This window comes from Canis lupus, chromosome 18 (assembly GCF_011100685.1).
Source record: "Canis lupus familiaris isolate Mischka breed German Shepherd chromosome 18, alternate assembly UU_Cfam_GSD_1.0, whole genome shotgun sequence".
Taxonomy (NCBI): Eukaryota; Metazoa; Chordata; class Mammalia; order Carnivora; family Canidae; genus Canis; species Canis lupus.
The window spans coordinates 1,570,147-1,582,931 of NC_049239.1; the positions used below are offsets into that span (position 1 = coordinate 1,570,147).

At 35.1% G+C, this 12,785-nt stretch overlaps 1 protein-coding gene across 6 annotated transcripts in view; it reads right to left on the reverse strand.

The window, feature by feature from the left end:
* ZPBP (zona pellucida binding protein) overlaps positions 1–12,785 on the reverse strand; it is an 87,727-nt gene that overhangs the window by 31,196 nt on the left and 43,746 nt on the right. For 4 of the 6 annotated variants that reach the window (XR_005373010.1, XR_005373009.1, XM_038562577.1 and 1 more), the window contains exons 7-8: positions 6,154–6,186; positions 5,455–5,632 (exon numbers count right to left, since the gene is read on the reverse strand). Coding sequence is in view for 4 of the 6 variants with exons in the window: in XM_038562577.1 (XP_038418505.1) it covers positions 5,455–5,632; positions 6,154–6,186 (211 nt within the window). In the remaining 2 variants the exon portion in view is untranslated. Of the gene's footprint in view, positions 1–871; positions 1,179–5,454; positions 5,633–6,153; positions 6,187–12,785 lie in introns of those variants that run through there. The other 2 variants (XM_038562578.1, XM_038562579.1) reach the window with 2 other exon arrangements.

Below are 12,785 nucleotides of genomic sequence, written 5' to 3' on the forward strand. Positions count from 1 at the left end.
AAGATAGGATGAACATCTTAATCTGAAATAAAATATACCAAAAATATCCGAGTCAAAATGCTCACTTTTTAAAAATCAGTTATCACATCCCTGTAAATTCATACAAGGAAATAACTCAAAAAATAAAAGCTAAATGTAATTGTAAATCACCTTTATTACAGTAGTAAAAATAGGAAATAATCTAAAGGTCAACATAAACAAAATGCTGAAAAATAATTTTTAGTTAGCCATTTTAAATAAATAAAACTAGTATGAAGGCAGCAGAGTAAAACAGAACTATGTTTATAACTGAATGGTTAACAGATAATAAGTCATAATAATCTCATTACCATTGAACAAAACACTTCTAATAGCTCCATTAAAATTATAAATTTATGAAGACAAAGATCAAGTGACACTAAACAGAAACGATAAGTTGGAACTATTAGAGGAAACACACAATTTTTTTTCCTTCACCTCTAACAATGGTGTTCAAGCTTCGGGGGAAAACTTAATATTTTTTCACATTTTATTATGAAATATAACCCATGGAGAGAGAAAAAAAGACATAACTGCACAACATGATGAAACCTGTCCAGAAACAGTGTAAGCCATCACATAGAAATCTGGCTTCCCCCCCAAATTCCTCCTCTGCCCCCTTCAGTCACGCTCCCTCCGTTCCTGCAGACGCCAGCACTCTTCTGTTGGGTGTACTAATTTCCTTGGATTGCATGAGAGTTTGGGCACTCACAAATGAATCTCTAAAACAGAGGTTAGCCCTGCCTGTTACGTGGATTCTGCGGCGGTCAGCTTCTTTCCCAGACCATGTTTATAAAATGGATCCACAGGATTGTGATCCCCGCTCATTCACCATCACTCCTGTAAAGCATTCCATTGTAGGAACAGATCACTGTTTATTCATACGTTTTACCATTAGTGGACATTTGGGCTGTCTCTGGTTTGGGGCTATTAGGAAACAGGCTGGGATGAAACTTCCTTCCATAAGAGCTGAATGCGAGTCACAGTGTGTGCACCGCAGTCACCGCCCCGCCACGCTGTGTTCCAAAGTGGCAGGACGTCCCCTGAGGCAGGCAGGCTGTGGGGCTCCGCACCCTCTCCAGCACCTAGTCAGTCAGGGCTGCTCACATCTGCCCATCTCAGAGTTGTGCAGTAGGATCTCATTCTGCCTTTACATTTCCCTGATGACAGAAAGTTTGAATATATTTTCAGGTATCCATTGATCATGTGGAATTACTCTTTTGTGAAGTACACTCGTTCAAATCTTTTCCCATTTTTAAAAATTGTTTTGACTTTTTTAATTTACATGTTCTGAGTACTAATCTTTTGTTGGTTATATCCACTACAAGTTTCTCATTTTGTGGATTATCTTTTCTCTCTCTGCACTGTCTTGATAAACAGAAATACTTAATTTAGTAGAAAAAATTATCACTCATTTTTTATTTAACTTAGGATTTTTGTGTTTTGGAAAATCTTTTTTTTAACATAAAGATATGATGATAATTTCCTACATGATATTCTAAAATATTTATAGTTTTTCTTCATGTATTTACATCTATAATACATCTGGAGGTGATTTTTTGACTGGGTCCAATTTCATTGTTCTTCTATATGGCTTGGCATTACCTCTCTGACAATTTTTGTTTTATGTATTTAAAACATATGTTATTTACTAAGTAATCACAAATTTAGCAGTATTTTATTATTATATCTACTTTGGTAGATTTATCCTTTTATCATCATGTAATGCTGTGTATGTGGTGAGACTTCTTGCCTTTGTGTTTTGTCAATATCAGCTTATTTTTTGGTTTTGGATTTAAAATTAAAACAAAGGTTGAGGGTTGCATGTCTTAGCAGAATAAATTTCAGAATCCAAAACATCTTATTAAAAACAACTGTACCTATTAAACAATTCACTTTCACTACATGAAGAACAAAGGTATACAGGACTTTATTAATAAAATTACTTTATTAATAAAATCATCTCAAGATGTTTGAATACTCTAACCTGTAATCTAATTACTTCTGACTGCTCACACAGACACTATATCACTATCAAAGAGCTCCTTGCTTGAGTCTTCCTAGAATTCCCAAAAGTGAATGTATAACAGCAAATCTTATGTATAAAGAAGGCAACAGAAATTAATGATATTGCATAAACTACTATTGAACTATACATTGGATTTGCAAGAGTCAGTGAAAAGTAATGTTTCCCAGTAGAAGGAAAGTTCTCTTACCTAGATACTGCCTTTCCAAGGCTACTACCCAAGCACTTCCCCCAAGGTATTACCACACCAAAGCTAAGGGTACGGTAAGCATTTTACCAGGTATTGCCATGCCAATGCTGATACCCAGGAATCTCAAACTTCTACTTGTTTCAGCATCACCTAAAATGCCTATGACAGATGCAGATGTCTGCTTCACATACCTTGACTTATTTTTGAGAAAATCTTTAGGTAATTTTGATACACATCAGATTTTTAAAACCACTACCATAGTTTAAAGTGGAAAAAAAAGAAGGTGAAGTGGGATATTATGTCAAAAAATGTTATTTAACATACACGTGTTTTTCTGAGGTGATAAGAATAAAATGGAGAAAGATAAAAACAAGACATACGGAGTTTTACAGAAATAACAAAAACTATAGAAATTACCAAGAAAATCCTATTTCAGAATCTTTGTTTTAAAAAAATTTTATCAGAATACTCTAGCTGGTCTTTGGTTGTATTATCTTTGCAATATAATTTATGAAATTATGAGACATCTATAATTCCCAATTTAATTAGAATCCTTTTCAGTGCCAAAATGATTGACAAATCATGCATATAATAAATGCTAAATGTAAAACTAGAGAAGTAATTTAGAGTGAAAATTAATTTTAAATGCTAAGCAAATGAGAAATGAGGATGAGAACACAGGTGAAAATGTTAAGTCTCCACTAGTTAATATACAGTGTTCACCTGTCATCTATAAGTAAAACTCGCAGAAGACATCCAAAAGAGAAGAAAACACCACTGCTCACTTCACCAACTGCTAAAAAAGTATGTAATTTTGTCTCATGTAACAAACATTCATGCCCCAATCAATCTTCTTTGTTAAACATAAACTTGAAACATACAAGGTTTTATTTGCTGCTATCTAGTATTACATTTTATACTCAAAAGGATTTTAAGCTCATTTAAAATGTTAATTTTGTCTTACAACTAGTGTTATATTTTATACTGCCTTCCAAATCAAAGAATGATTTATTTTTTTTTAATTTTTATTTATTTATGATAGTCTCACAGAGAGAGAGAGAGAGAGGCAGAGACACAGGCAGAGGGAGAAGCAGGCTCCATGCACCGGGAGCCCGACGTGGGACTCGATCCCGGGTCTCCAGGATCGCGCCCTGGGCCAAAGGCAGGCGCCAAACCGCTGCGCCACCCAGGGATCCCTCAAAGAATGATTTAAATGTCCTTTTGGGTAGTATATGCTCTTCAAAAATTTTGATGGCTTCATGTAAAATAGACAAAAACCACCATATATGACAGACACGTTAGACTGTGCTCCATTCAGAAAGCAAGCTCAGTCCTGCTTCATTTGTCTGACAGATGATAACAGTATAAAGGTTAATTCTAAATTAAAATATTTACTGTATGATGGCATGAGATGAAATTTAGCAAATCACTAGTTAATAAGTATACTGGGCAATGATAATGATCCCATAAAATTTTTAAAAAACATTGTATTTCTCGCCTCTATTCAAAGATGTGACTCATGCTAGCACGCTAAAGTTGAACTCTTCCACTGTGCTCTGTAAGCCCCGCCAAGGCCACAGCTCCTGTGCCACCAGTCCTCTCACCCGGTTACACAGAACTCCCCCAGAAATCTGCTGCTTCTTCCAGCTCTAGCTTGGAGAGTAAATGCTACCGCTGCATCTTCAAAGCCCCTCCAGTCTCACATCCTCCTGAAGGCAGGTGGTATCTCCATCACACCCCACCCACCTTTATCTCAGTCTCCTCCGTTATCTCCTCACTCTCTTCCCTCCTGCTTTTGTTCCCTAACTATTCCACAGATGTATCTCCCGTGTCTCTAAACTCTGTGGACAGAGGCCATATTTCTGGGAAAGCAAAATAGTAGGGAGAAAAATTTTTGAGATTTTTAAGTTTCACTACATACCCCCCATGGGGTCTGTTGTCAGGAATAAAATAACTGCTTAATGAACTGGATCAAACAGTACAACGTTTAACAAACCGAATGTTATAATTATGTGGTAAAATGAGGGAATCTGACAGCTACATTATTATCCAAATTTTATAAATGCAAAAAATTTTAGTAGTAAAAATTTTTGTGCTTCTCACGGGTTCAGTTCTATTATTTCACTTGAAAGAGCTATGTTTAATTATTCCAAAATCCTTGGAATTCATGAGATGCAAACATTTAAACTTTTTCATTTATCTTAGGTCTTTATTAAGGGAAAATATAAATGCATTTACTAGACAGCTAAACTATCAGGTTCTGGTTTCACTGTTTGGTTTTCCAGGCTTTCTTCATCATTTCTGTGATAAAGTGATATACATAATCACAGATCATCAAAACAGCTACAAAGCTGGCATATGTTATAGTGTTTTGTTTGTGAAATCCGTGTCCTATTTCCTAAGATAACTTTCCAAGTACATTTTGTCAACTTCATATCCTTTAAGGAAAACTAAGCCAGAAAAAAAAAAAAAAAAAACTAAAAGTAAAATCTAGCAGATTAAATACACAAAGCAAAAGGAACATTTAGTGCTCTATTATAGGAAAAAGATTTTGATCTGACTCGAGCTCGCAGAAAAGAGAAAAAAAGAGAGAAGACCAAATGATAATGGTACTAATTTATTGATGTTGATATATGCAAGCCTTTTAAAACTGAAGATTAACTGCCTCACTCAACTTTTGAATATAAAAATTTGAAAATGTGGAATCCATGAATTAACTCATCCTAAATAGCCTCTGTAGAACTTTCTTCAATAATAAGAAAAAGACAGATGAAAGCCAGAGAGTGGCTCATTAGAGCTAGGATCAAGTCAGAAAAAAACAACTAGTAATAAAACACTCCACATACTTAAATTTTAAAAAAGGTAAAAATATACCTAGTCTAGACTACACAAATGTAAACGCAATCATAACTGATTCCAAACAATATGTCACTCAGCTCCTGTTAGGGTAAGTAGCTCTGACTCTATTCTTTGCTTTTCCTTCCAGGCCACTGCCTAACACTTCCAACCAACCCCTTTAGCATAAATATTAATACAAAGGCTGAAATTAAGCCAGCTTTTCTTCTTTCAGATCTTCAGATTCACATAGTCTTTTCAAATACTGCTTCGAATGAGCTAAAGAAATATCTATATGACAGTAAGAATAAATAATAGGCATTCGTTTAGGCATTATAAAGTGAGTTCATAAGTATAAACCATGAAATTATAGTTCATTACATACCACAGCATTCAGGACATCTTGGATGTTTCAGGGTATTCATTCCATACCCTGGAAAGCAGCGATTAATCCAAACCATTTGGAGAGTACCTTCAATATAGTATATTTCAGGCAATGGCTCTGAACGTCTGCCTAGAACTTCTACTTGTTGATTAAAAAATCTCTCTATAAGATTTTTAGCCTAAAATTGAAATACAACATGAGAAAATTATCAGAAATAAATGTAATTTTAGAACAAATAAGGGTGCTTATGTACTTAGAAGCACTGAAAACAAATTCTTGAGGTCCTTTATCCTATATTCATAGGACATAAATAACACATGTGAAAATTAAAAGATGTCACCTATAAACATCAAATTTCCAAATGTACTTCAAATACAACACAAAGAAATCATTCAGATATATAACCAACATTTTGGTCTCTTTAGATTTTGAATAATATATGGATGGGCATATGAGAAAAATCAAAACAGCTTTTTGAAATGAAACCTCTCCAAGAAATGTACTCCAACAATTAATGTGATTTTTAAAAAACATGTACTTTAAGTATCTTTAAAAAGCATACATACCCTTTCAAAAGAAATACCCTCTGTTCTTTCCACAAAGAGAAATTAGGTTTAAAAACAGGAAATACAGCAAATGTTAAAATTTCCAAAATTAAATTTATAAAATAATTATGGCATCACTCTGATCTATAATTACCTTTATGCTTGTAATAATTATTCTGGGCTGAACCTGAAAATTAACAAGAGGCTTATGATTTTCAGTGTTAAAGCATGAGATAGGTCCACGAGTTGAAACCTTCTACAAGCCAGTTAATTCTCCTCCATTTTACCCTTCTAACTTCTAATGCAGTCAGAAGCAAATGGACTCATGCCAATCTATAACGAATGAAGGTGGCTACAACATACTGATTTCTTCAAATGTCTTACAAATTACATTCCTTGCATGATGATTGTAACTGTACAAATGTTATGCAATATATTGCATTTAAAGTAAATATACAACATTTATTCTATTAGTCAACTACTCACCAAATTTTTATAGTTTAAATGGTTTGCTTTTGATAAATTTTGGTAAATTTGTTGCTATTTATTTGATCAAAAACAAAAAAAATTTGGTTAAGAAAGTACTTAAAAACTAATTTGATATAAATATGCTATCCAATTAACTATATTTAAATGCCAGGCCATAATTAAAAGTTTCAAGAGACACAATCATAATCACTCAGCTTCCTAATACTACTTCCCCTACCCCCACCCCCCCAAAAAAAAATCAATGATGCTAGATATGGGAAAAACTGATAGGAACAAAAATGATCACATAAACAGTTTGCTATTTCTTATGCTCCCTCTAAAAAGAATAAAGATAGATATCTTCTTTGACAAAAATAAAAAGAAAGCAAAAGACTGCTAAATCATTAATTAAATGTTTTCTATTAAGTATGTTTATGGTTGACATGGAATTATTTATACCAATGGGTGAAATTGACAAATTCTCTGAGTTGGGTAAGAATTATGGATTTTTTTTAGAATTATGGATTCTTTTAAAAATTTTTATTTATTTATGATAGTCACACAGAGAGAGAGAGAGGCAGAGACATAGGCAGAGGGAGAAGCAGGCTCCATGCACTGAGAGCCCAATGTAGGATTCGATCCCAGGTCTCCAGGATCGTGCCCTGGGCCAAAGGCAGGCGCTAAACTGCTGCGCCACCCAGGGATCCCTAGAATTATGGATTTTAATGTAAAACATTTTCAACCAAATTGGATAGTATAAGAACAAATCATACTTCTAGAAACTCTCCACTAATTATCTGGTCTCAGATATGAAGAATTAATCTGACTGAATAAATATCAGAGTTCCTAGTCCATGCTACTCCTCCCCTCACAATCCCCCAAAAAACTAAAATATGATTAAGCATCTATGGAAGGAATATATTCTACAATGACTGGATAAATTAATTAGAGGACTAGAACAAGAAACCATTACTATTTCAATAATGAGCAGTCTATAAAATATCTGAATTCCATAAAAGAGATGTTGAATAGCTTATTTTAAATACCACAATCTGCTCCACTGACCATGCCAAATTAGGTAGTGAGTAAAGGTGCCTGGAAAGGCTTTAATATCCACTCCACATTAGTCCAGCAAGCCTAGAAAGCAGTAACTACCTAACATCATGGGAGTTCCACAACAGGCAACACAGCACACATTACATAAGACCCAAGTCCAACTAGAGCTCTACTATCCACTAGGAAGAGCTACTATCTACCAGGCGTTACAGATAGTACACTCATAAGTTAGAATCCTCTAGAAATTTTAAGTTACACCTATATTTGGAAATCTCTGTGGAAAATAACTATGGTCTTCAAATGGGGATGGAATTAAGAAACAAAGGAGATAGAAGCTTAAAGGTATCTTGGATGAAATGGAAAGAACTGTGAGTTTGCATAGGAAAGACCAGTGATACTGGTGGTCAGCGAGCAAGTGACAGAAAGGATGTCATGTCTCCTAAGACAAGGTCCCAAAGGAGAACTATAAAAAATTATTGAACAGAAACACAAAGCTGTCCATTTTGTGGTGGGAACACTGTAACATGGATGCTGTACACATATGCTAGTGAACTGGGCACAGAACTATGAGATAAAGTTCAGTTTCTTGCTTTCTTCTTTCTTTCTTTCTTTCTTTCTTTCTTTCTTTCTTTCTTTCTTTCTTTCTTTCTTTCTTTCTCGCTCTCTCTCTTTCTTTCTTTCTTTCTCTTTCTTTCTTTTTTTTGATAAAGTTCAATTTCAAAGCAGAACCAAAGGCAAAAGAAAGAAAATAAAAACTTATGTAACAGTTAGATTTTATGAAAGTTGGAATCCTTTCCAGAGATACATACTGAATTCCAGCGCATAGAACAGAATAATTTAACTTTGCAGTGTGGAGATGACTTAATCCTGAAGCAAAAGACAAAAGAGAGTCTACTCTTCACTCAGCAATGTCACTGCAGTGGTCGTGGTTCCAGAACAACTGAAACTTGCACAAGAAAAACTAGGCTCTTAAGAACTGAAGGCAAACTGTAATTTGTTTTGAAATTATTAGGGATTTAAACAGTTATATTTAAAAATTTTAAAGTAGCATATTTCTAATTGCCCACAGGCAATGGGAGTATGAAAATGACATTTAAAAATACAGGAAGGTTTCCATTTCCAAACATACAGATTAGTAGATATCCTGAAAAATCCTCCTGCTACAAATCATCTCACTGAACATAAGAGGACAAAGACCTTGTTTCTACATTTCAACAGTGAGAGAGAATGAAAAGAGAAAGGAAGGAAGAGACAGAGAGAGAGAGACAGGGAGGCTAAAAATGAGGAGACAATTGCAAATGTAATTGTAGCCAAATTCCTGATTGATTTCACATCAATCCAAGCATTCCAGAATGTTCTAACTTAGCAGCCTACAGAGATAAGGGGAATAAGAAAAAAACTCTAAGTAAAAAAAAAATGAACCAAGAAAATAATTTAGTCACAAAGGGAAAATAACAAGAAAGCTTCTCTATCAAAAGCTGGGGAATAAAAGGAGCTGGAAGGGGAAGAGGGAGTGGAAGGATGGGGATAGCAAAACCTCCTCTGTAAATTCCTACACGATGGTTGACCTTTAAGAGGGAGGACAATGGTACCTGTACCCACTGGCCCTAAATCTAAGTGCACTGCTTTAGGGAAAAGAGAAAAGTAACCATTAGCATAGCTGGTGTGACCCTATAGACTATAATAGAAGGAGCAAAATCATAAAATACCTCCTCCTTTAGAAGGGAGGGAAAAAAGTGGAGCTGGCACACAAAGCCCGGACATTTCAGAGCACTGTTACAGAGAAAAGGACTGAGTTGCTCTTAACACTTGCTGTGATTCTCAGCACCCAGCATGGATCTATGGAATTGAAAGAAGGAATACAATTCTAAGACATTCCCCCAGGATAGAATTAGAGGAATTAAGCAGGCGCATCCACAGAAAAGGTTTGAGAGACTCCCCGTCTGATCCCACAAAATCTCTAGTCTGGTCATTCCCTTCTAGAGCAAGACCATAAAGATTGGAAGAAGTGACAATTTCTTTAAATGTGCAGGCACCAACCATGGCTACTATCATCAAAGAAATCAGGGAAATATGACACCAAAAAAACTCCAATAGCAAACTATAAAGATATAAATATCTATGAATTGCCTAACAAATAATTTAAAATAATCTTAAGGAAGCTCAGTAAGCTACAAGAAAACACAGAGGTAATAAATGAAATCAGAAAAATAATACATGAACAAAATGAAAAAAAGTTCAACAAAGCAACAAAAAACAATAAAAAAGGACCAAACAGAAATTCTGGTATGAAGAATATAATGATTGAACTAAAAAATTCAATGGAGAGCTTGAAAGGCAGACTCAATCAAGCAGAAAGGGAATCCATGAACTCAAAGACAGATCATTTGAAATTATCCAATCAGACAAAAGGGGGTAAAAAAAAAGAGTGAAGAACCTCTACAGGACTTATCTGACATCAACTAAGTCAACAATATGCATTATAGAGGTCCCATAAGTATAAGAGAAAGACAAACAAATAGAAAGCTAATTTAAGTGAATAATACCAAAGAACTTCCTAAACCTGGGAAAAGAGACAGACATCCAGACTGATGAAACTTTAAGAATCCCAAATGAGTGCACAAAGGGGACTACCAAGGACACCAAGAAACGTTATAACTAAATTGTCAAAATTCACAAATACTGAATTATGAAAGCAGCTGGAGAAAAAGAACCAATCAAACAAAAGGTACCCCTCCCCCCCCGCCCTATGATACTATCAGTAGATTTCTCAGTAGAAACCTTGCAGGCCAGAAAAGTGTGTAATAATTCACTCAAAGTGCAGAATGAAAAAGAAACTACCAGTCAAGAATACTATACCCATCAAAACTTCCCTTTAAAAATAAAGGAGCCCCCGGGTGGCTCAGTAGGTTAAACATCTGCCTTCAGCTCAGGTCATGATCTGTAGGCCCTGGGATCCAGTACTGCATCAGGCTTCCTGCTCAGTGGGGAGCCTGCTTCTCCCTCTCTCTCTGACCCTCCTCACTGCTTGCTCTCTCTCTCTCAAATAAATAAATAAAATCTTTAAAAAAATGAAGGAGATTAAAAAAAAAATGAAGGAGAGATGAGAATTTTCCCAGGCAAACAAAAACTGAAGAAGTTCAATACCATCAGAAGTCCCAAAATCTGAGTAGAACACTGCCTCACAAGAAGTGTTAACCAGAGTTCACCAAAATGAAATAAAAGGATGCTAAATAGCAACATTTAAAAAAAAAATGAAATATAGAGATGCCTGGGTGGCCCAATTGGTTAAGCATCCAACTCTTGATTTTGGCTCAGGTTATAATCTCACAGTCATGGGATCAAGCTCCACACTGGGGTCCATGCTCAGCATATAGTGTGCTTAAAAATTCTCTCTCTCCCTCTGCCCGTCTCCCCTACATTCTCATGTCCTCTCTCTCTAAAATAAAAAAATCTTTTAAAAGATGAAAGTATAAGCCTCACTGGTAAATGTAAATATATGTGAAAATACAAAATAATGTAGTACTATAAGGGTGACACAAAAATTAAAGCTAGTATAAAAGTTAAAGACATAAGTATCAAGAATAAATGTAACTACAAAAATCTGTTAATAGAAGCACAATAGAAAAGACAGGAATTGTGACATCAATAACAAAGTGTGTGTGTGGGGGGATAAAATATAGATTTCTCATATGGAGTTAAGTTATCTGCTTAAAATAGACTGTTACAGGCTCAATCGGTTAAGCATCTGCCTTTGGCTCAGACATCCCTGCTCTGCAGGGAGCCTATTTCTCCCTCTCCCTCAGCCTGCTGCTCTCCCTGCTTGTGCTCTCTCTCTGTCAAATAGATAAAATATTTTTAAAAATTGACTGTTATAAATATTAGATTTAAATATATGCTTCATGATAGCCACAAAGAAAATATCTACAGAAAGGAATCAAAGAATTATCAATACAAAAAAAATCATCAAACAAAGGAAGACAGCACCAGAGGAAAAGAGTAATGAACTATACAGTAGACAAAAAACCATTAACAAACTGGAAAGAGTAAGCTCTTACATAACAATAATCACTTTAAGTGCAAAAAGATTAACACCTCCTAGTCAAAAAACACAGAGTGGCTTAATGGATAAAACAAGAGCCAACTCTATGCTGTGTACAAGAAAGTGACTTTAGATTTAAGGAAACTCATAGGCTAGAAGTATAGGATGAAAAAAGATCTGCAGATGAAAACCAGATAGACCATGTTCTGGACCATCTAACAAAGCTCAACAAATTTAAAGGAATCGAAATCAATGACATCCTCTGGGTAAATACCTAGTAGTGCAATTGCTGGATCATGGGTAGTTCTATTTTTAACTTTTTGAGGAAACTACGTAGTGTTTTCCACAATGGCTATACCAGTTCACATTCCCACCAAGAGTGCAAGAGTGTTCCTCTTTCTCCACAACTTTGCCAACACCTGCTGTTTCCCATGTTAATTGTGTTGACTCTGACAGGTGTGAGATATCTCATTGCAGTTTGATTTGCACTTCCTTGATGAGTGACGTTGAGCATCTTCTCAAGTGTTTTGTTCACCATCTGTAGTCTTCTTATTTACAAAAATGTCTATCCTTGTCTTCTGCCCATTTTTTAAACCAGATTGTTTTTTGGGTGTTGAATTTTATAAGCTTTTTATATATTTTATAAGTTTTTTTATGTACTTTTGGATACTAACCCTTTATCAAATCTGTAATTTGTGAATATATCTTCTCCCATTCTGTGGGTTGCCTTTTAGTTTTGCTGGTGTTTCCTCCACTGTGAAAAAGCTTTTTTGTTTTTGTTTGATGAAGTCCCAACAGATCACTTTTGCTTTGGTTTCCCTTACCTTGGAGACATACCTAGTAAGAGGCTGCTACGGCCAATGTCAAAGAGACTACAGCCTGTTTTCTCCTCTGGGATTTTAAAATGGTCTCTCCTGTCTCACATCTAGGTCTTTCATTCATTTTGAATTTATTTTTGTGTGTGATGTAATAAAATGGTCCAGTTTCATTCTTTTGCAGGTTGCTGTTCAGTTTTCCCAACACTGTTTGTTGAAGAGACTGTCTTTTTTTTTTTTCCATTGGATAGTCTTTCCTGCTTTGTTGAATGTTAATTGACCACATAGCTGTAAGTCCCTTTCTGATCTTTCTATTCTGTTCCATTGATCTATGTGTCTGTTTTTATGTCAGAACCACAGATCTTGATCATTATAGCTTTCTAATATAAGTCCAGAATTGTGATG